Source organism: Serinus canaria, chromosome 2 (genome assembly GCF_022539315.1).
Source record: "Serinus canaria isolate serCan28SL12 chromosome 2, serCan2020, whole genome shotgun sequence".
In the NCBI taxonomy this organism is placed as follows: Eukaryota; Metazoa; Chordata; class Aves; order Passeriformes; family Fringillidae; genus Serinus; species Serinus canaria.
The window spans coordinates 109,641,018-109,665,603 of record NC_066315.1 but is presented as its reverse complement, the minus strand read 5'-3'; the positions used below and the strand labels follow the sequence as shown (position 1 = coordinate 109,665,603).

At 40.8% G+C, this 24,586-nt stretch overlaps 1 protein-coding gene across 11 annotated transcripts in view; it reads right to left on the bottom strand.

The window, feature by feature from the left end:
- Window positions 1-200: 200 nt before the first annotated feature.
- Window positions 201-24,586, bottom strand: part of DTNA (dystrobrevin alpha) — a 222,501-nt gene continuing 198,115 nt past the window's right edge. For 10 of the 11 annotated variants that reach the window (XM_050971128.1, XM_050971124.1, XM_009102816.4 and 7 more), the window contains 6 exons: window positions 23,843-23,939; window positions 18,373-18,532; window positions 15,478-15,567; window positions 14,167-14,335; window positions 13,312-13,444; window positions 201-3,742 (listed from right to left, as the gene is read on the bottom strand). In XM_050971128.1, the coding sequence (XP_050827085.1) occupies window positions 3,587-3,742; window positions 13,312-13,444; window positions 14,167-14,335; window positions 15,478-15,567; window positions 18,373-18,532; window positions 23,843-23,939 (805 nt within the window). In that variant the 3' untranslated portion in view covers window positions 201-3,586. Of the gene's footprint in view, window positions 3,743-10,011; window positions 10,057-13,311; window positions 13,445-14,166; window positions 14,336-15,477; window positions 15,568-18,372; window positions 18,533-23,842; window positions 23,940-24,586 lie in introns of all 11 variants that reach the window. The other variant, XM_030238296.2, reaches the window with a different exon arrangement.

Here is a 24,586-nt window from a genome sequence, read left to right as displayed (position 1 = left end):
CTGCTCGGTACCAAGTTCAAAGTGCTGCAGAAGGTAGTGGAGGGAGTTCTGTCCTGAAATGGTGGAGGAGACCAAGACTACTTGCTACACCACAGGGACACACTTTCCTTCCCTACTGAAAAAAAATACTGTTTGGGCTCCATGGAACAGGACATTGAAAACCAAAATAAGCCACAAATATGATGCTCCATAAATTCCTTTTAAAAATCTTTTTAATGAAGAAATAATTCCATTCCAAAATATAGACACACAATTAAATAGTTTAATCACTTCAAAATATAACATGTCCCCAGTAGGTTCCAACACACACACACAAAACAATACTTAACAGCAATACAAAAACCCCATACAATAGCAGTTCTGTTACAATACCAATGAATATCGTGACATTTTTAGTGTCTCTGTATCTGTCTCAAGTGGTGTCAAGTACAGTGTTTTAAAAATGCGTTGCAGTTAGTAGCCTCAAGATGTAACTCTTCATACTTTTTTTTTGTTTTGTTTTGTTTTTGGTTCAAAGGTAAAAATGCCCTTTATTCTTCAGGACACTGTGGAGTGCTTGTTGTTCACAGCTCCATCTGCTGAATTGAACCAGTGTGATTACAGCAACCCAAGGCTGCAATATTTACAAGGTCTATCTACAGTAATTGCCAAGAACCAATAAGAATGGGAGAAATTGACGACTGAAAGTAAAGGCGGACACACTTATGATAAATTATGATGCAACAATTTGGCTCATGCATATAAGAAAATACATATTATATCACAACAAAGGCCACACACCTTTTTATGCAGTTTAGTTAACATTACTACTTACAGACAACCCATTCTCCACCTTCGCTTTGGACATTCGAGGACCCTATACATCTTCACATCCCTGTCTCCTGATTCCAAACCACTGGTTTTCCTCCAGTGACAGCAAAACCACCCGGAGTACTGATGGTTGTGGCGGGCCATTGGTAATTAAGAAAAAGGCCACACCAGGGACCTCTTCTGTAACTGTGTTGGTTTTAATGACCGCAAACCACAACCAAAATAATAGTCAACAAACAGACAAAGACCAGCTGGGAGAAAATGCAGCCAGCTTAACAGTTGGAAAAATGCTTAAAATAGACATTTGCAGAGCTAAGTAAGAGGTGCTCCATCTCAGAGGTCCAGGGCATAAGGGACCCAGAACTCCTAAGGGATCATCTTGTTGACACCAGCCTAAAAGAAAGGTGCTTGATTAGTCAACTTCAGTTCTTACTCCGAGTTCGGAAGCTCTTGCAATGGATTTAGTCAAGTGCATCTATTTTAAGCATGGTGACAATGAGCACACAGACATTAAGGTGATGAGAGGGATCTATTACTTTGGGTACAGTTAAACATGACATGGGTTGAATTAATCAGCCATTGCACATAGCTGTGTTCTAGCTTGTTTTCTCCCTGTTCAGGAAATGCTTGCCTAGAATCCTGAGCTGACAGCAATGTCTACAGGTTCACTGGAGTAGCTTAAAACATGGAGTGCTAGGCACTAGTGGAGGCTAACTCATTCCTGAGAGGAGGTTGGAGGAGGAGACAGTGGAGGATATGGTGCCTGCCTTGGCAGCATGGCACATACCCAGGAGCAAAGACCGGTGATTGCAAAACAAAAAGCTTACATGAAGTTATCTGGATCCCTTAGTATGCGTTTGGATGTCTGAGAACAAGCCCAGGAACGCAAGGATATACAAAGAGATCTGCATACACAATGAAATGATATGAAAGTGAAACATGGCAGCAGCTCTTTCATACAGATACTCATTCCCTAACACATAGTGCCCAGGGAAACAGCCACGAGCCTGGAGAATGCATGCAAACAAGTGGACTTACTGGGTCGAGCTACATAGCAATCTCATGTAAACACGGCAGCACACATCCACGTCACCATGAAAGCAAGGACAGACAAGCCACGTTAACCTGCTTTAGATGGGTATCTCATCACTTGCTGTAGGCAAACTGTGCTGGTGTGAAATATCTGTATGAAACACCACTGTTTTCAGGGCTGTTAGACAGTGTCACTTCAGGTCAGCCAGGTACTGGAAGCCCAGTCTTGCATTAGGGTGGTAAAGCTACCTTGGCACAGAGGTGGCCCCCAGCCAACACTGCGCAGCTCAGGAGGGCCAGGTGGCCAGCATGGAACACCTCCTGGTGTCCCTGCCCGGCTGCTGCTCCAGCTGCCCCTGGCCTGGCTCTGGTTCCTCTGAACAGCAGCGCCATGTGCCACAGAGGTGTCACCTTTGTTTCAGAGCAGGGTGCTCTGGGGAGCACGTTGATGCTAGTTTGTGTCAATGCCCGCTCAGGAGTATCTGTAGGTTTGTAGTCACAGCAGAGCAAACACTTTTTAGCCAGCAGCCTCACTGCCTAACCCTGCCTAATGGCCATGTCAGTCCCCTTTCTCCTGAAATGCCTTGATACCGGAAAAATACTAAACTGGACGAAACTCCAATTCTGTAACTGTACGCCTGTCCTTTCGCAAGAATCCATTGCTCTCCTTGTGCTTTTCACTGATCGCTATTTCTCCATCCAGCTCTGAAAGAGTCTCACCACACATTTCCAAGAGGGCATGCAGAACATCTGGTGGCTGGCTAAGGCAGTACACATTCGGAAATCAAAAGAAAACAGTTGCAAGCGCACTTTAAGCCTGTACATTTAAAGCTGAAGGCCTCGAAAATAACAGAATGGAAGGGGGTGGGGAGGAAGAGGAGGGGCAGAGAGATGGAAAGAGCTGGTTTGTTGAACACATGCTTACTAAAGCTAAAACATCAATGAAACAATACCATGGAGGAGTATACGTAACATCAGTCAGTTCAGGGATCTTATGGCACCTGTGGTTTATAAACAGCTTTAGCAACGAGTATTTCAAAACATAGTTCACAGTTTTAAGAAGATCTGTGCTGATTTAAAAACTAGATTCTATATCATTTGAATGTCACCTTTTGTATATGATATCTATTTGGAAAAAAAATATTTACACTAACTTCTATGGCTGATTTGTTAGACTATTTTGAAAGAAACATTCCTAAGTTACACATTAGCCCTAAATTAGAGAAGTTTATTATTATTATTAATTATATTATTATTATTATTTTAGTACATTTTGTATAAGCCTTAATTTAAAGACTTGCAAACAAATTGCAAATATAGTCTGGTACTTTGTTTTTTTGGGCTACTAGATATATACACTCAGGAGTATCATCGTTCAGTGTTAAATGCATAATTGTCGCTTTTTATTTCTCCCGTGGAAAAACAAAAATGTACAGTGTATAGTAAACTGATCTACTAAAATCTCAAAGTATTCAGAAATCAAATTTCTAACTATAAACAGTATTGTCATTGTAAACTGAACAGGTTCAATATCATGTGCAAAGGGTTCATGTGAGTTATTAACAGCGCCGCCGTGTGTGACAGCAGCACGCGCGTCAGTCAGTTTGCTTCGCCAGTAATGAGCCATGTTACAGAAGATGTAGCTAATATAAGTTAGCTTTAAACAAAAGTCTTGTTGTCAAAAAACACACATCTACAAACTACAACTCTTAGAACAAAAGTACTGTGCTACAGTCCTCAGAACTTAGTTATGTGATTTTTTTGTCAAGAGACGCTGCACCTCTTGGTTCCACTCTTCTGTGAAGTTTGCAGCTGAGTTTTCTTCATCGTCTGTCCGAAAGCAGCTCTCCTCATCATCAGTTCTTACGTAGCTTTCATTGTCTGTCTGACTGCAGCTTCCCTGTTGAGAAACGTTCATAGAAGGTTTTTAAAGAATTTATGGAAGGTTTTTTATTAAAGAGTGCTGGTTTGATATGCTGCACCCACACAGGCAGAGCCTCCGCCTGCTGCTCCATTGAGAGAAAAAGGGAGCTGGCCAACTCCTGTGGTTATCCCTTCAAGGAGTTAAAAAAGGAAAAAAGCCATTCTACCTAGGTGAGCCATAGGTATTTGAGCTGTAAATAGAAACTTCCAGACCATGTGGGAAGTTGGAAACTTCCCCTGTCATGGGCAAGAAGACTGCTGCCTGCTCTGCTGTGGGACCTTGGGTAACTCAGTCTGCATTGACAGATTTGCAGCGTTCCATTTTCCCTTCCACTTTCCCCTTCCAGTTTGCTCTAAAATACTGAAAGTGAAACCACTGTGTCTAAGAAAACCTGCAGTTACTTGGAAGGATGATTCTGGGTGCTACAGCTCATGAAGAGCCGAGTCCACTGGTGCACAGTTTCTGCTGGTGCTCCTCTGTATGCTGAAGCATCAGTGATTATATAAGTTAAATTCCTACAGAACAGGCATCAACGTTTCAGCTGGTAATGGAAAATGCTTGATGGGTTACTTCTGATCCTTCTCAGAACAATGTCAGGATCAACAGTCAGGTAATACTGCAAACTTCTGCTCTGGGCACATTTCTTGTAAAGGCACAACATGTTTAGACATTTGATCCTTCCTAAGTAAAGGAACTCATTTATTTTTCTTTTGAACTACCTCAGAGAGAAAATCAATCTGCATTGCATGAGATATGATAATCACAGCATAATATACCACTCCCCACACATGAATTCTTTCCTACTCCTTTCAGCCATAAAGCTGGCCTAAAAGATGGGAGATGAAATGTAAATTACTACGGCAAAAATAGTTAAATTAAATCTGATGAATGAAAAAAGGTCAGGTAGTTCAGTTTGCTACTTCCCCTTCCTGAGACCATATGATTGTATTAATTATTCAAGCACAAACACTTCCACCCCATTCCTTAATACCTAAGCATGCCAAATCTTATGACGATCTTAATTTAGTGTCTCCTTGTGTCAGATAGTTACAAAAGGCAAGCATTAACATTTTGTTGGTAAATGCAAAGGAAACCTGCAGTGCAAGTCTAATGAGAGTTTCACAAAAAAATTCTGAGGCACATCTTAAATGATATCTTTCAAAAATCAGACATGCACCTGTACTTCTTAAGTCTACAAACTAATTTGGTAATCTTAACAATGGAACGCTTTGCTCTTCACAATTCAGACAAAAAAATGCAAATCAAAGGCAGGGAAGAGGTCAGTTCTCAGCTGCCTGAGACTGTCTTTTACTGAATCAGCTTCAGGGTTATGTAAATAATAGAATCCTTTAAGCTGGAAAAGATCATCAGACCAGCCATTAACCCAACACTGCCAAGCCTCACCACTAAACCATGTCCCCAAGTGCCACAACCACATGCCTTTCAAATATCTCCAGGGATGGTGACTCAGCCACTTCCTTGGGCAGCCTGTTCCAATGCTTGGCAACCCTTTTGGTGACAAAGTTTTTCCTAATATACAAAAATATAGGAACATCTCATATTTTGTGATGGTACCATTATAACCCCCAAGAGAAAAATAAGAGTGGCTTGTGAAACATGGGATGCATTAAGATGCATTGACAGTAATGTTAGAGTATTTGGGTTTGCTTCATATTTTCTGAATAAATTACTTCCCTTTGGTGGACTGTGGGAAGGGTTATTCTAAATTCTCCCCAGGCTTTTCTCTGTTCCATAGCCAGGACTGGGATAGAGATATTTTCCTACACGAGATAATGAGTACTAATGAACCTCAGAGCTCTAAATTCACTGCAACGTTTTGGAAGTGCCAAAATTAATTCCAAGCTGAGATTCTGATGATTTTTCACGATACAAAACTGTTTCTAGACCTCTTCTGTTACTTGTCATTCAGTGATTTTTTTTCAAGAAACATCCCTATCACTTACGTAATTTTAGAAGTGAATTCACAAATTTAAGCTCCTTCTTCCCTGATAACTCAGTCACAGTTTTTTATGGTGTTTTTTACACCTACATGCTAAGAAGAGGAGGACTTAGGGAGAAAAACAAACCAAAAAGAAAACCAAAATATAGATGAGTGAATGTAGCAGACATTTTTGAAAATTACTGTGCTGGTATCCTCCTGTTATTTTCAAATGGAACAGTCTAGATAATGCTAGCTTTTGTGTATTTGCTCAAGAAAAAAACCAAAAAAGACTGGACTAGACTGACCACACTCCCCCTTGGCCCAGGGGTTTTATCACCTGACATCTGATGTATTCCTAATTTCTGTTGAGAAACATGAAAACAGAGATTCTAAAAATGTGGCAAGAGATGAGAAAAATATGAAAACATTACTCAATGAATTCTGTCCTGGAAAAACAGTCAGGTTGAATACATGGTATTTTTTAAGAATACATTCATATCAAAAAATTTGAGAGAATTTGGGGTCTTTGTGTTTGAAAAAAAATCCACCTGTTTCAATAAAAACCAATCAGTCACTTCTGCAATGGAAAATGTTTCCCAAAGACACCCAAAGCCTCAGATCCCACAACAGTCCATGTTACAAGGTTTTGAGAGAGTGAGAGTCTTTGGAGTGGGAATGGAACTGAATCTTTAACTGAAATGATTACATTTTTGTCAAGACAGGGAAAATCACAGTTAAAATCCGAGAACAAAACCTGCAATAAAGCCTCCTCTCTGTACTCCCTCTCAGTGGATGCCTTAGGTCTGATATCTATTAGCTTTTCACACCTTCTCTCCTGTTATAATAATGCATATAAATGAATTAGGCATGACCAATTCAAATGTGTGCCAGCACTAAGAAAGCACAGCTTTAGAGAAACCTAGGAAATTGTAGGTCTCGTGAGGACATGTCCACTGCATCAGTCAACAGCAACTAATAGAAAATGACAACTTCTCAACCAGTCTCTGAAATGCAGGATTTCTGTTCCCATTGGCTGCCCTTGGCAAAAAAAAAAACAAATGCTATCAAGGGGATAAAGGTAAAATAACACCAGAGTTTCACCTAATGTCAAGATCTGCCTGGTACCTACTGAGATCAATCTCGAATTGACTCTGTTTCTTTACTAAAAATAAACCAAGTATATTTAACATAAAAAGTAAATTGAAGACATAATTAAATTATGTTTTATCTATGACTGGAATCACTTGTTCTGTTGGGAATTTGCTATATACTAGATGCTATTTAAAATCAATTCTGGAAAATTGTACATAGCACTTTTGAAGACGCAAATAGATTGCAAAAATCATCAATCAAATAACATCAACTTCAGATGAATGAGGAATTGAACAAAACTCTGGGGCTGGCCATCAGCAGCAATATCACTCAAAAGGAGCTACAATAAACTGATCTAATTTCCCTCATCTTTTGGTTTTTTTTTTTTTTTTAATAAGCACAAATGTAATACTGTAATGTACTGTAATGTAATCTGCTGACTTTCTACTTCCTATGGCCATCTAGGGCCATATCAGCTGTATTTGTATCACTATTGACTGAATAAGGGCTTAGAAATAAAACTTTTTATGCAGCTTCTAAGCTTCAAGGAAGAACCCAATGAAAACTGCAAAAGCACTTTAGATACTATGACTGGTATAAACTATTTTGAAGTTATTTTTCCAGTGCTGTGAAGTGTAAGTACCAAATAAAATACACAAGATATGAGAGGGTATGAGACCCATCAGATATTCACATCAGAGTGAATCTTGAGAAGATTCACTTACCATGTGAAGATGTATTTATCATAATGTACCATAATACATTTTGTTCTTGTGCTTATAGGTGAAGTGCCAAGTCCACCAGTTTTGGATGCCAATTTCTGTAGGGCTGAGCTTTTATAGCTGCTGGGAATGTTACACTCTTTGGTACTGGCCAGAGGGCTCCCCTGGGAGCTAAAAAGAATTTCATTATGAAAGTCTTTCTTTTTGACAAGGTTTCAAATCATCCAGGAGAAGAGAGTATCTCAGTCTCAGATATCTGCTAATTTGAGACAGGATATGTGTCTCCAAGAAAGCCAGGCTTCCAGAGCAGTATGTTTCCCCACATCACTATGTTAACACTGCTTCCCAATAAAAAAGGAAACCTTATATAGAATTGCCTGAGTTACGTAATTCTAATTAAAAGGGGTTTTTTTACCTATTATTGCAAATTATATTCAATTATATACAAAATTTCCACTATATACATTGTTACACACACATTGTTATTGAAATATCTACTTTCCTTTTCACATGACCTGATCTAAAACTGACAACTGTACCAAAACAGAGTAAGAAAACTTATTATTCTGGCTGTAAATGTTTAGGGAACTTTACATGGCTCATGTTTTTAACAAGACTACTGAGAAAATGAATGTAACCCAAGGAGCAATGTTAGGAGAATTTTTATGAGCAGTTATTTGGTGTTTATAGTACTCTGGGTATTGCAGTTTATTTGCTTTTCACACCCAGTTATTCTGCTTCAGCTGCAACAGACACTGAGACAGATGCCTTGGAAATACCCTTTAGCAGCTGCTTTCACAAGGTACACATTTTAACCCCAGTCCAATTTTACTGTCATCAGAAGACACAAACCCCTTGAATCAGGGTCAAGTTTTACCATCAGAACTGCCATATAAATGAGGAGGTCTAGCATAAAACATGACACACAAAATCTAACCATATGAGCTCCTGTTAGAGTTGGCACAGGCTAGTGCACTGGTTTTGCTCATCTGAACATGACCCTACCCAAGCTCCTGTGTCCATTTGATTGTTGACCTCTGCTTGCTTTCAGCTCTGGCTTTGAGGAAGAGGCTCAGTCTGCAGACCAGAATGGGATCCCTATTCTGATTCCTCCTCCCTTTCCATCCTCGTTATCCCATGGCTCAGTGTCTCAGCAGGATGGACAGCACTATCTCACTGCCATCTTCACAGCTGGGCACTGCACTCTCCTGGAGAGCCAGAAATGCAGAGTCCATGGCTTCAGATGAGGCAAGAACAAATGTGTGGTCTCCCACTCCCTGGGCAAATGTTCAGAGTTACAGGCTGCTTCATAAAATTATGTGTTGTCTGTCTTCCTGAGGAAAAACACAATTGCTGAACTTGGCAGGAACCTCAGTGCTGCAACTGTGAGGCTGGCACGTGTAAGGAACATGACCTCAGTATGGTGATGTCTCCTTGGGGCTACCTAAAAACAGAGGTCAGACAAAACTAGGGGACTAAAAAGCTGTTATATTTATTGAAGTGTCTTCAGGTACATTTCAGGCAGATGAAGCCCCCCAGAGGCTACACCCAAAAAATGGATGAGGGGTCATGAGATTTCACACTTTGTTAAGTTTGGTCCATTTCCATATTGGGAGTTAATCTTCCCATTACAGCTTCAGGTAATGAAGTAATTTACCCCAAGTTTGCTCAGCCCCAACTCACTTTTGTTTACATCTCTTGGGGCCTGAGACAGTAAGGTGTCCTTGATTCCCAGGCCTAGAGAGGAATTGCTTTGTCTGACCAAAATGAGAAGACAGTACCTAACACTCTATATGGAGTTTAGAGTTATACACTGAAGAACTGCAGGATTACAAATATATGAAAAATATAAAAGCTAAAATCCTAAGGCACCAATGGGACAGCAGGGAATTTACAGACCTTGCCATATTTCTGAACTGCCAGCTTATAACCAGTAGCTGAGTGCCTTCCACTTTTTGGGGCTTTTTAAACTTCCACAACACATCTGAGGACACCTCTGTGTTTAGGCAGCTGGTGGATTGCTTTCTTTAATGTTTGCATAAGTCTTCTTTCACACACTAGAGTAGATGTTCTGATCTCATCAGAAATTATTTATTTCACTTATCCTAGGAAGACTAAAGCATGGAATGGAATTAAACTCAGGTCTCTTGAAATGTAATCTGATTCCTTATCTTCTGGACAAGGCTTCTCTGTACTGGTTAATTTATTTGTCATCATCCCCAGGGATGGAAAGCCCACGTTCTTACTCTGATGGTCAACAAAGAAAAAACATAAAAAGGGTGATGGCTTAACAGGAATCCTTGGGACTAGGACTACAGATCCATAAATTAGAACTGGTTCAGAGAGACTCCAAGGTATCCCAACACAGGTTAAAAGGAGAAAGAAACAGCACTGTCACACACATTCAGGTGCCACAAGATGCATTGCAGCTGAAATGTATATTATGAGGATTAAATCCAAACTTTCTTCTAAATTGCAATAATACTTACTTGAGAGGAGAGAGAAGAATATTGCACTCAACTTTGCAAACTGACCTGCAGATAACAAAGGACAGAAAACAGGAAGATGACAAATTAAGCTTGTGAGCAGCCAGGCAGTGTATTATTCTGAAAAAAAGCCATGCACAAGCCTAGAAATAAAGGGAGCAATTGGGGACCCAGAAAACAAACCCAGTGAAAACTGTCTTACACAACATATGAGCAAAAGACTGTACCAAGAACAAAAGTGGAAACAGATGTGGGAGGATACACGCTGTTAGCATTTACACTTGTGCATTAAATGTGTTTGGGTTTTTTTCTGATACAGATACTTGTTATTTACAACATGCTTAAAAAAAGAGAGAGAAAGAAGCCTCCTCTAAGGTTTCATGTCCCTTATTTCCCTATGTATCTTGGCTTTTTTATACTAATTTAGAGTTCAGCACAAAAATCTTTCTTGGACACAAGGTGACACAAAATAACAAGAGTGGGTTTGGGCCAACCATCTTTCATGCTACACTACATCTACATATTTTTCTAAATGTGCTGATTCTACACGAAGTGAGACATTTAATAACATAAAAATGGTTACCAGATTGTTAATGAGGTGACCATTCTGCACCCTTAGTAGGAGTTCCTCCTGGCAGATTTTTTCAGCTGACAATTGCATTACGATAGCTACAGCTTCTGGCTTTCTTTGGCAATCCAGATGAATGCAGTGTATATGTGAGTACAAACAGTAAAACAGCTTGTAATACATTCCAATGGTTTGATGCAAATGACCATAGTTGACCTGGCCTCTGTTCAACAGGATACCCTAAACAGAAGTTTTCCATTTTCCTTTGTTTTTCCAGGTAGTCAACTGTGGCTTTTTTAAAATATTCAGTGATATTAGCAGAAAAAGGGACAGAAGAGGGAAATACCACAAACAGCAAATTGCAGAGAACAGCCAATACCAAGGGACATGTCTCGGGGTCAATATATGACACTCTCCAACCAGCTCCTAATCATCTTAGTAGTTCCTGTTAACTTAATACCTTTTCTTGCTTCCTTTAAACCCATTCCCTGTTTTAAGTGGCATCACCCATACTGGGAAGGACTTCTCAAGCATTGTCATTACTTGCTTTGAGGCTGTGGTATCAACTAAAAATAGATTCTACTTACAAGACACTACTGTCAAGTCACTGCCTGATAGGAGCTGACAATCTCACAGACAGTAAAGTACATCATGAAACTTCTTCTGAAAAAATGCTGTTAAGCAGAACTTGTCTAGAATGAGGACTTTCTGTTCCCTCAGTGAATATATTTTTGTCAAAAAAAAAAGCTTTTCCTTTTTTTTATCCAGGGGAGGGTGCATGTGTGTGTTGGCTATTTGTCTGTTTTTGTCCCCTGGTGGAAACAAATAATGTAAAACAATGGGGAATAAACTTCACTCATGTGTAGTCTTGGCTCACCTAAATTCAGGAGTTTTATTCTGATGTTAATAGGGAGAAGACTTCCTCCCTTCCTCCTGGGAATGTTGGTGGAAAACAGCAGAAAAGCTATTTTGACTGAAGCAAGAGTAACACCCAGTGCCATCAAGTGACATGCAGAACTTCTCCTGCCCTTATTTACACTGTACATGCATCCTGAATTTTATGCATGTACAAAATCCTATTGTAACTTGTGAAACTCAAGTAACACTATTGCCATATATTGCACTTCCATACTGTAATCAGTCAAACTGCTCTGTTGCTCTTTCTGAAGAACATGGAATTTTTACCAGCAAGAATAACATTTATTATTTGAAGCTTGACAACTGGGACTATTTAGGCATCCCTTCTCTAAACTGACAACTACATTTCATTACATCAGCAGGTGTTTTTCCTGTTCAGAAGTTATAAGGCTGGGATTTTTGACCATTCCTATCTTGGATAAAAAGGTCTGACAATTCCCCCTACGTCACATGCTGTTGCCTTAGTAGATGATCTATAACAATCCTGCTCCTTTTGTCATGTCCTTAAATACCTCTTTAAGCAATGAAATTACTTTTAGGAACCTACCATGAGCATGCAGCAGGTCTACATCAACAACAACGACAAAAAGATGTTCACATCAACCTCAAAGTTACCTCAAATTTTGACAAGACTCAATGAACTTTTACAAGACTAACATGTCCTAGCAGCTTTACAGAAAAGACCAAAAGAGCAGCCAATCTTCATTACAACACAAGCCTGTCAGACACAGATTGTCTTCAAAGTGACCAGCACTGAACAGCAGAGGAAAATTACCAGAAAAGAAAGCTAGATTTTATTAGATCCAAGAAATCAGCAGTATAAACAATTGCTGCACATAAAATGATTTTGAACCTCATTTGCAGACATCTGGCCTCTCAGAACATGTCTGATTTGGTTTTTGTACCCCATTTAATATGTTCTTAAGGGGTGAGGTCCAAATCTGAGCCAATTGCCATGCAGAAACAAAGTTATTTTTGCTTGCTTCAGCTCTGCTCCCAAATAACTGAACTAGGTTTTCTCTCCTATTGACACTACTTCTAACTTTATAAGAATTAATATATTTTAAATTCATATATTCCAAGTAAGAATAACTGAAAACATGGCAATAATCTGCAACACCAGGTAGATGTGGAGACCATAATGCAAATATGGCTATCTATGGAATTCCACCTCCCCCTGGCATATTTGCTTTGCTCACACTCTTAAACAAATGCCCTTTGAGAGCTTCCTGAGGGAGCTGTTTAATAACAAATCCCCAGGCTTCTCTGCACCAGATGCTTGTTGAACACTTGGTTCTCTGGGATACAGTTTATTCCAGACTCTTTTCTGTACCTCCAGATTCTGACAATGACAGTAACAGACTGCACCTGAGCTTCAGTTCACATTGGAGAAACCCTTATGACTGTTTCTTGCTATTGGAGGAAAAAAAAAAAAAAAAAAAAAGAAAATAGCAGGACATCTTGACACCACCAACCAGCACCTAGGGCAGTGGGGAATGAGCTCTAAGTGACTTGGTAGGCATGGGCAGAGAACAAGCTCAGAGGCAGGTCTGTAACCATTGTTACCTGGTTCCCTGGTACCTGTATGGACCACTGCTGTGTGCCTCAGGCAGTGTGGTCTTCTTGGACATGCACAAAGGCTGGATGCATGTGTGTCTGTGTAAGGGTGGCAGCAGTTTTTGGAATTTGACTGCTCTGGTAACCCAGAAGAGATCACAGCCCAGAGCCCAGGGCTGGTTAGATGGCCATGGGCACTTGAGGGCCATCATCCTTTCTCACTTATGGAGAAACATGGGCAGCTGGTGTCCTTCTCCCACCTGGTACGCCTCATCCTGCAGCTTCTGCTTCAGGTACTCCTCCATTTTCAGTTCATTCTCCAGCTGGCGGACAGAGTCGTTCTCGTAATTTTCATCATCTGCTCTGACATAGGGGTCTCCATCTTCTGTAACCCTGAAGACAATTATTAATAAATAGCCTCCTGAGATGAATGACATTCAGAGTCAATAAAACTTCCTTTTATTGTAACCTATGAGGACTTTGGGATACTTTTAGGCTAACCACATGCTCCACTAGTTAGTATTTTCCTGGCAGTGGAGAACACTTCTGTTATTCCCCTCTCTCATGAAGTACACCAAAGGGCAAATTCTGCTGAAGGCACTCCCCTAAGGAAATGAGTAACAAAAGTTTTCAATAACTTCATACAAAGAGGCTGAACTAAAAATAACTAGAAAGATGCCTATTGTCTCTGAAAGGAAGGACCAGGCTGCAAAAATCAATCTGTTGGTTCATCAATTGAGTAGGTCAATGAAAAGCATTCTGTCTTTTCCATTGACACATTTCTCCTTTTCCAGTGAGCCCAACTGGACCCTCAGTCTGGATAAACAGGGAATAGGACTGCAGGGTATGTTTGGGAAAACACCTGCCCCACAGCCTCCATGCTGCCTGAGTGTTCCAGGCTGGATGTGTGAGACAGCTCACTCCGGAGGGAGTCCAAAGTTCCAGGCTTTATTGTTTACAGAGCCCACTACTATGTAACCATGAAGCAGTCCTCACTTGGATTTATGGTTTTTTTTTACCCAAATAATTGAGAGGGAGAGGAAATACTGTGTGCTGCACCCTGTTTCCAGAGGGGGAGGAATGAGATCAAGAAGAGGTGTCAGGCAGGTACCCACATGTCACTGCGGATGGAGCCGGTGGCAGCAGCGCTGTGGATGTATCCTGGTTTCCGGGCGTGGATCTGTGCCAGGAAAGCCTTCTCAGATGTTGGGGAGGGAACCAGATCATCAAAATGAGTCCGGCCAAACTCAGAATCCACATTGCTCTCTGTCTCGCTGCCCACTTCTGTGAAGCAAAAAGTCCCATTTAACTTCCCCAAAAGTACACATGCCTGTTTTCTTTAAGCATTTCTTTGCCTGTCGGAGTCTCTAGCTGGTCTGAGTGACCCCAAGAAAAGTTGGAAAGTATCTTTTCCCAGCTTTAAGGAGGAGTCTGAGCTCTTCATTTCTCAGTCTCAAGGTTGTTTATTGTATCTTATCTATAAAATTCTTTCTCCTGTCCTGCCCTGCTGAGGTCTGCTCAGCAGGACAGCTCAAGGCACTCTGCCTGCCCCCAGGGCGGTGCTATATCTTTTTACCAAAAACTATGTATGCAATGTTTACAATTACTTTCCAATACCTATCACCTGTGTCAGACAGTGAGCTTCTACTCTAAACCAATCTAAAAGTGCCAACATCACAGCAGAAGATGGAGGCCAAGGAGAAGAAGGAAAAAGGCAGGACACACTCAGATCCCTCCATCTTGCCCCCCTGAATCCCCATTCTAAAAACCCCAAAATCTATTTTTTCACCCCGTGATAAATTTACTATCATTCTACTTAATTTGTTGTGGCTTGCAGATCTTCATCTAAGGTTGGTAACTTGCTCCACGGGTCATAATCAAAACCACAGGCATTTCTGGGCTCTGTGCCAGGGTCCCTGAGACCCCTGGCAGGGGTCTTGGGTCCTCCAGGGCAGCTAGAAGAATTTCCTGGGCTCTCACATTTGCCTTTCCAACTGAGAATGCCACCTCCTCACAGTGAATAAAAACATATTATTCTCCTTATATTGGCAAAACTTACAGTTTTCTTCTGTGGTAGGACCAAATACCGAGATGTTTGCTTATCTCAGTTATTAGGTAGGATATTTTAATGGTAATACTACAGACTGCATTTTACAACAGGTCCTGTATGACCTATGCTAAATCTAACTTCTGAAGAGTGAAATCCCACTCAATGTGGAATCACAGACAAATTTTTCACTGTATCCAGCTGCACCTCTACATCCATGGCTTTGAGAACTGCTGAGTTCCAGAAGCTGTAACGTAGGGATTTTTTTAAACAAAAGCATAAAAAGCTTTGAAGATACATATCTTCCTACCTCCCATGTTTTTCATACAAATGTGAAATGTCACCGTGGCAACTACTCCCCCTCGTAAGCCTCACTCACCAGAATTTAGTTCTTTTACCAAAGAAGACATGGTGTTGGTGATTGAATCTGCTGCCACCAGCAAATCATTTCTTAAGTTTCGTCTTGCACCTGAAGCAAGAGATGGACAAAGCACATGTTACCATTATTCACATGACATATGTCTTACTGTTGAAAGCAGTTTTGACCCTGCTGAAAGCTGTCATTGTGATAATTTGGGGTATCAAAGACCTTGTGAAGGGCACGTGCAGAAGAGTTCTCTGCAGAACGGCCTCATTTACTTATGCTGTATGCAAAAGCAGAAGCCTATCCTCATGCTTCATTTAACCACAATGCCAGATATGTGGAGATTATTCATTGCCATCAAGCTTGCATTTGTGTGGTGACACCAGCAGACCAGGCCTGGAAGATTAAATCCAGCGTGAACTCATTTACAGTGCCTGTGGGGGAGGAGGGAAGAAATGAAGTGTTTTCTCTAAGTTCCCACAGCTCAGTTTAATGACACCATTATTGCCAGATATTTGCCAGACAATTGTGGCAAATGTTGAAGAAACACACTTGACCTCATCTCTCATCAAGACTATATGGATTTTTCTTCTCTGCTCCCTCTCTGCCTCTCCTGTAGCTCAAGGACTTTCTTGTATATTCTATAATTTACTCTCTTTCTCTCTCCCCCCAGCCCCCCCCCGCTTTTTTTTTAATAAAGGAAGCACTACTGCTTCCCTAAACAGCCCCAGGCTGCTTTTAAACTCTTTCTAATAATGCATCTAAAAGTGTTTCCCTGCTGAACCTGGCAATATTCCCTTAACCATCAATCAGGAGAGATTCTTGTGAGCTGCATGGAATACTCCTTCCTTAGGAGGGGTCTGTGGGTAACATGTGCTTAACTCCCTCAAATCCCAAACACAGACACTATTGCTGAATAGCTGAATAATCAATATATTCCACAGAATCACTAGTCTTCCAAATGGAATTATTTACAGGAATTGGCTACTGTAGATTTTTTAAAACCTGCTGAATGTAAACTAATACATTTAAAAAAGTTTCTCAAATCCTGAAGAGTTTTTTTTTTTTAATGCATCCATAGGCAAATAGTTACTGGAATGTAAATTATAGTAGTTCAACTCTCCCTTACACACACACACACACACACACTCACTCAGAGACAACCACTCCCTCTCTAAAGTCTTTCCACATTTGTGCCTCTGAACTACTGCAAATGCTGTGAAAGAGAAATGGAAACAATGAAGAGAAAACTTCCTTTAACCATGGTTTGTCTGCATTATGTGTGTATAGGCAGATCTCTCTTGGTGCAGCAGAGAATGGAGCCATAAAATCTCAGCCCAACCCCCCTCACAAAGTCATATGTCAAGATGTGACAGAATGCTGGCTTCAAGTTCTTTGGCTTTGACCTTCCCATCTAGAGCTTACAGTAAATAATGACACAAACCTAGGTATTTATCAAATGCAGCAGTTTTAAAATGTGATCACATAACTTCTTATATTGCTTTTCATCTTCAACAGAACACGTTTTTACACTTAAAATGCATTTGCCTGAGGCAGACCTAGCATTGTTTATGGATATTTTATTGTGGTCACTATATTATTTATCTTACTCTTAACTCTAGAGGAAGCTGTCCCATAATAGCATAGGAATTGGAGCTCCATATTTTTGACTGTCTTGATTTTTCTCATAGCAGAAAAAAAGGAAAACATACTGCATGTTTTTCTTTGGCCACAGAAAATGAGATTAGCAGCAACCCTTTATGTTGGGACCAGGAATTATGCCTGTGTTCAATACCTGAATTGACCAGTGCTTTAGGAGAAAGCTCTTGATTGCATTACAGATTCAACCTTGTCCAAAAATACACACAAAGACACAATTCACAGGAAAATCAAGGGGAAGGGTACATGAGAGGGCTGAACTGGGTTCCTGGGAAGAAGCATTCCTCCACTGTGGCAAAGGAACTTCTGAGCTTCCATTTAAACTCATGTTTAATTTGTGCTGGGTAAAGAAGGAAAAAACTTATTTGGATCATAGAAATGCAATTATGCAAATATTTTAGAGAGAGCAGATTAAAAAATAAGGAATATTTCTTCATTTAGATAACACAGACTACTCACTTTCTGTGTTATTCAACATAATTTAATTTGTGGCCTTAGAAATTCAAAAGAGTTTCAAATTTATTCTTACTTGAAAAAAGAGTGGGAAGGTGATGACAATTTTCTGGAAATGCAAAGAAAGGGTTCACCTAGACTTTAAGACTTGATTCCTGTCTAGTCTAACTGGACCCTCTCAGGCCCAAAGCAAAAAGACAAGGGACAACAGTCACAAGCTGCATCAAGGGATGTTCCAACCAGACAGAAGGTCAATGAATTTACACAATAAGGATGGTGAAACACTGCAACAGAGAAAATGAGTGACAGGAGCCATCCAGAACTCAGCTGGTAAAGGTCCTGAATGGTTTGATCTCACTTTGAAGCCCTCTTTCTTGGGGTGGAAGAACACAGTGACTTACAAAAGCCCTTTCCACCTGAACTGATTCTATGATTGTATAATTTACTTCTAGCAAAGTCTTTATTTAAAACACACTGACAATGCCTGCTGAGGTCAATAGCAATTTTTCTGGTTAACAGAGCAATGATAACTGTTCTCAGCCTCTTGCATCAAAATTCCTTCTTACCCCCAGCTCCATTAATTGCCATCATTGTCTGCCTACCTGCCTGCTTGGACAGCTTGCTCTGATGGCTGAAAAGCTGATTTTCAATGGCAAAATGCAGTTGTCACAGACATTTTTTGTTTTGTTTTGTTTCACTGCATGCAACTCAGAAGCCAAGTACACTAAGTCAGTAACCACAAGAAATAATGATTCTTCAGTCTCCAGGTGCCTCAGCCCAGCTGTTAATGAGACTTACTTTGTGCAAAGGCTTCCTGCACATCTCCTCCCACCCCAGTCAGAGAGTCCTGAGGTGCGTGGGTCGGGGTGGAGCAGGCGGAGGCAGAGCGGATGGGCATGGGAATGGGCCGGCTGATGGTGTGGCTGGGCGAGGAGCGCGGCGAGCCAGCTCCCTGCGTCTGCAAAACAACCAAGGGGTTAATCAGCCTTTGCAAGAGCCTGCCTGCTCTCCTGGCCAGCCAGCCCTCAGCTTAAAGGCATCATCGTGCTGCTTGTAGATCAGCTGGGTAAGGTTAATTCTGCTAGGAGAAATAAACCGAAGTCAGTTGTTAGTTGACAGCAAGGCTTCTGTGTAGAGAAACAGTAAGTAGGAAAATATGAGTCAAGATCTGACTTCCTTCAAGCATGGGAAAATGTCAGGCAGCTAAATTAAAGTAAAATCCAAGTTAATAAAGAGCACACTACAGAGCTCTCTGCCCTCTCCCCTCTCACTCCCCCAGTTCACATGCATGCCTGCTGAACTGAGACCCATTCTGGCTTTGAGAAGGGGAAAGCTGCTGGCACCAGCCTGGCTTTCAGCCTGGGCAAGGGACTGGAGCAGCCCCTTTCAGCAGAGCCCTGCCCTGCAGGACAAGTTCATGGTACATGCAACCTCTCAGTCACATAAAAGTCTGACACAATAAATAATACGCATTTCTGCTTTTTATTTGGAGCTAGAGAACTATTTAAGCTACTATTAAATTATCTGCTCCACATACTCAGACACTCCCAAAACACTCTGGGGATAGGGCAATATAAATTCCTGCCATGGGTTCAGCTGCTGGAAGTGAAAATGTTTTAACACCAGTCATATAAATGTCATGCTGTTAGCACCTCACAGTTAGGATCACTTAGCTGAAACTCAAGCAGGCTTTAAAAAAATTGCAATTTTTACTAATGCAGCTAGGTGAATGATATCAAGAGACACAGCTCTCTTCCCACCCTCTGTTTTTAAGTCCTGGGAATGTGTGTCCATATAAGAAAAAACTAATGCTGGAACCCCCACCAAACTGCACATAGCTTTTGAAGCCCAGTGTTTAGCAGATGCCAAGGATGGAGGTGGCTTGAGTGCTTTTAAAGGGGAGCTGCAGCACAAGCTCCTGGTAGTTTACAGTCAAAAGTGACTGGAGAGGTGGTGTTTCCCTAATCTTGGCTTTATTTTAAAAACACAGGAGGATTTCTTAACTCTTCCCATGGCTTTTATTTTGATTCTGGTATTGATTGCCACTGCAGCTCTGATTATGTTTGGCAAATATGTTCTAAGAAAGACAAGAGCAGGCCATGGCAGCTTGAGTGCAGCATTGTCCTTGAGACTTTTATAAATTCATGACCTGGACTATAAATAATGTATCAGAATACTAAGCTATTTATTTTTTTATCCTATCACCCCTTTCTAAGAGACATTATCACCTGAAAGCCATCAAAGGTAAATTAATTTTATGAGAAATAAGCACATTGCTGATGGAAGAATGGAGAATTTAATACTCATAATTTCTTTAATTATTGGTTTTGGAACATTTACATGATTGATGGAAAAGGCAAATTGAATACATAAAGGCCAGATGCTCTGCTGTTTCTAGAATCATCTATACCAGCTCCAGCAGAAATGAAGATGTTCAGTCCCCCAGAGGAAGTGCCCAGAGCAACTTGGAGATGCTCCAAGGTCCCTGTTAGTCATAACCCCTGCACATCAGGCAGGGCACCCAGAATCTACAGCTTTCTTTTTTCATGCCCTGATGGAGCACATTTCATCCTCACTGAAACACATTTGTGGAAGAATTTTTGGTTGTCAGCTCTCTGAAAGACAAGTGCCCTTTTTCCCTTGCCTTTTTCCTTAGCTCCCTTTTGCCTTTGATCTCTGATCGGGGAACAACAACAGTGGGAACTTTCAGAGAAAGATGAGGAAAAAAATGGACAAATTTGCTTCCTGACATCAAGTCATATTCAGGAATGAACTTCAGAATAGGCATTTTATTTACTAAAAATAACAGATGTCAGCCAGTACTTCTGGGCTGGAATTTTCCCTTAAGAGATGTGGAAACTGCTGCACACCCAGTGCTTACCCTCTGTCTGCTCTGCAGCTATGACTGAGATCTTGTGCTTATGATAAACACAAAATGTTTAGGAAGCACAGGAAGATGAAGCATTCAGAGTTCCTTGTCCAGGAAAAATCTCCTCACTTTTTACACGATTTGGGCAGTATGAGATGGAACCGATGAACAGCAAATAAAAATAGGAGGATATTAGGGAATGCCTGATTTCAGAGAGGTGAGAACTCAATCTATTTTACTCATTTAGATCCATCTCAGCTCAGTTTTGTGGGAATGAAGTGGTATTAGGATTGGATTCCTGCTTAGTGGTTATCAGGAGAATTGTGGTTTTCAAAGGCTGGACCTAATGGTTTGAAATTAAAGCCAGTCTGAAAGACAGCCAGTCTTAACTTCTTGGTAAGGACAGCAAAGAAGACAAGCCCTGAATTGCTCTCAAACCTTGACAGCTCTACCAGCTAAGGATTAAAGCATGCTGAAAGGGGAGCTATCACAGCCATTGTGGATATTTGGATGGCTTCAGCTTTTGTGTAGTACTTGGTTGCAGCTATCACGTGTTCTCATGCTCCCAGGAAAATTTTCATGTATTTTATTTAATTCACCATCCCTAGTCAAATTGCTACAGCTTTTAAGTTAACTCTTCCTAGACAGGAAAATTTCCCCACTATCAAGCATCATGTGTGCTTAGCATAAAATGCTTGAAATGAAAACTGGCTTTACAGGAGTTTTAGCCCATTGCTCCCTCTGCTGGGACTGAACTGGGATGACAGATGGGGAAATCACACAGCCTCATCAAACGACAGGGATGTGAAGAACTCATTATCCTTTCTCAAGGAAGGGCAATGGAGGAATAGATAATTCATAAGCATTAGATGAATTGCCGGGCTGCTCATTCCAATTGAATTCCTCCAGAAATTAATTTAATCCTGTTTCTCTCAACAGATCATGAAATGGCACAGCATAATGGGGATCATTAAATGGAAATGGTGAGAGTAATTCTTTAGCATCATCACCTGGTATTCAGTGAGGCTATTACTCTTGGAAAAAGAAAGCCATAAAAATACCTCATAGCAGCCTGCAAATGTGCTTTCACTTACACCGTCCAGTGAACACCTTATATGATAAGGTAACTCCTGTTCCACTGGAAGCTTCTCTTTTGCAAACAGAATCAAGAAAGACAGCCCTTAGACAGAGGTGGTATTTGGGCGATTTATTTAATATTAGATTTATTTTTTTTTGAGTGCAACTCTACAAAAATTAGCCAAATGTTTGTTTTATGAAGGTGAAAATTAGCCAAATGTTGATTTTACGAAGGTTTGAGTACCTACAAACTCTGAATGCTGTATCACAGACAGAACAGATCAGACTTGTGACTGCACTTCTGCTGATGAAAGCAGGGGGAAGTGTGTTTTGTTAAAATGAAACACTTTTACTGAACTCATAAATCAGACTGTTATCTGAGAAGTGCCTTTTTTTTAAGGCTAATATATTTCCAAGATCCATTACAATACTGAAAAGCTCAGAAACAATGAAATCTTCTAAAATTTACTATTATTAATGAAAATACTTCCTATTTTTGATCTAGGCTGCAGGAAGCATTCATTTCCCTGAAGACTCATGGGACTGTAGCATCAAGGCCAGCTCAAAAAGATGTGCACACTATGCCCTGACTTTCTGCATAAAATGAGCTTTCAAACCCACTGCCCTTGTCTAATTTAAGCTCAGTTATGTTTTTCTTGAAAGTACAAAATTCCTCATTACATTTTCAAAATGTTATCTATGGAATTAATATTCTAGATTGGTTTCACTACATTTGAGGTGTGGTTTTTATACCTTACATGTTATAATTTAGAGGAGTGAGGAAAAGATTGCTTGTAGCTGTGACTCGCTTTCTAGAGGGCTAAGATGTTTCACTGTGAAAACTGCTCCAAGACAATAATGTGGGAAAGAACTGCAAAATATTAATTTTGGTCAAAAGAACACACACACTTCTCAAGCTAGAGAAGGAACACAAATCACAGGAACACAATCACATTTAGGAGTTAGTGAGGCAGCCAAAGAGAAGGTAACTTGCTACCTGTTTCAATTCTTCTTCCTAAAGAAAAAGAGGATCAGCACATGAGATGAGCCAGGATGGAAGTGAAGAACAAAAAGCCAAATTTGGAGCACAGAGTTAAAGGTGCAATCAAGATAGTTGAAGATATGAGACCAGGTCAAGGTCCCACCTCTGCACACTTTGAAACACCAGAACAGTGCAAAGTGTGCAGAAAGCTGCTGTCATTTCCTACCCCAAATTTTCTTTGTCCAGCTAGTGACTAACAGCAGGCAACCTTCACTGCTGGTTGTGGCACTGCAGCATTTCATGAGTAGAACCAAAAGTATCCTGCCTAGTTCCAGCTCCCAAAAATCTGCTGGCTCTTCAGTGGGCCCTGCTGCTGAGGTGCCACCAATTCATGACACTGTGGCTGCAAAGCCTGTGTCTGAGGAGGGGCAAGTGACAAAAGGTGACAAACTCCTCCTTTGATGCAAATGGATCTAAATGGATGCATGTTCCATCTAAATGGAGGCATGATGCTAAATGGGTTCCAGTGAAATTCCTTCTGCTCCTATCTGAGCTATATTTGACCCAAGTTGCACTGAATTTCCATGAACTCATTTGAGTTGCCATAGACAACAACTAAAGAGACTCCTGTGCTACTCAGGGAGCTTTCTTCCAATGTGATTTTGTGGCATCATCTGTCCTGAAGTTCATCAGGTAAAATAAGGCTGCAAATAAAAACACATATTCCATCTTACCCTAGCCTGTCTTTAAAAATGCACATGTTTTTTGATCTCTTCATTCTTAACTGAGATCCTAGTTGAGACGTGTTTCATCTCTTTAACAAGGGCCTGCTTCTGTATCCCTGAAAATGAAACAAGTGCTGTAGGGAAAGCACCTCTGAGCTGAGAGAGGTAGATGTGGTTGTCAAATGACTCACCTGAATAAATTAAAGAAATAAATGAATAAATTAAAGAAACTTGAACTTAAGAGCAAAGTTAAAGTTGAAGGCCTAGTGATTCTATACTGTCAGCTGCAGTGAATAATAGTGTACAGTACTGGGGTTTTTTCCTTACAGCTAACAGTTAACTTGTTTTACGTGTTGGTTTCTTTTCTTTTTCTTACTCCTCCCAGCAGCAGGTGACAATGATGATGCAGCACTGCTACAGGAATGAATTATCTGAGCATCATCTGAAACCCCTGAATTAAAAGACCAAGGCAAAACATAAAAAGGGAGGGAAACACAGCCAAATTTTGTGGGTAGAAACAGTCAGGTTCTGCAGAATTCTGTGGTTAAATATCCTCTCTCTCCTCTCCCACTTCACTTTGTGTTTTCCTTGGCAGTACCAGGTGGAGCTCCTTACCTTCAGCAGTTTCATGAGGCCTTCCAGCTGAACCATCAGCTCCCTCCGGCTTTCCTGGAGAGCAGACATCCTCTGTTCCAGCTCATCCTTCCTCTGCCTGAGAAACAAGGAGACCTGATCACAGCTTACCCCTCACAGCAGCAGCTTTTGACTGCATCATTCTGCCAGCCCTGCTATGGGGACACATGGCTGCAGAGCACAGGAAAGCAAACACACAGGGTGAATTCAGCACAGGGTTTAGAAATGTGGCTCCATGAAGGCTAGGGAGCTCCCTCTCACTGGGAATCCTCATAGGACTGAGCAGGGATTAGGGAAAAGACAGACACTGACACAGACCCTTCTTCAAAGAACAAATGAGCTTCAAACAAGCTTGTGTTATAGTCCCTTGTGCAAATGCCTGGCAATTTTAGCTTTGGAACTCTCTAGTCAATAACCTCACTAGCTGTCAGGAGAAATTAAAGCCATGCCCTGAAGGACAGGAAATTACAGCAGGGGCACTGAACACAGTGAGATATGAGAGAAGCTGAGAGACTTCAGAAATTCAGACAAAACCCCCCACAATCTGCTTTTGTTTCTTTTTTTTTTCTGGAAAACAAGAGGAAGACTATCACATAGTACATATATAACTGCCTGAAGTTAGCTCTTTGCACCCAGAGTCCAGTGCTGGTTGTGTGACAGTGTGAATACTGAGCCACTTCAAGTGTGACAGTCTCTCTGTGCCCCCATAAATCTGAACAGCTTTGA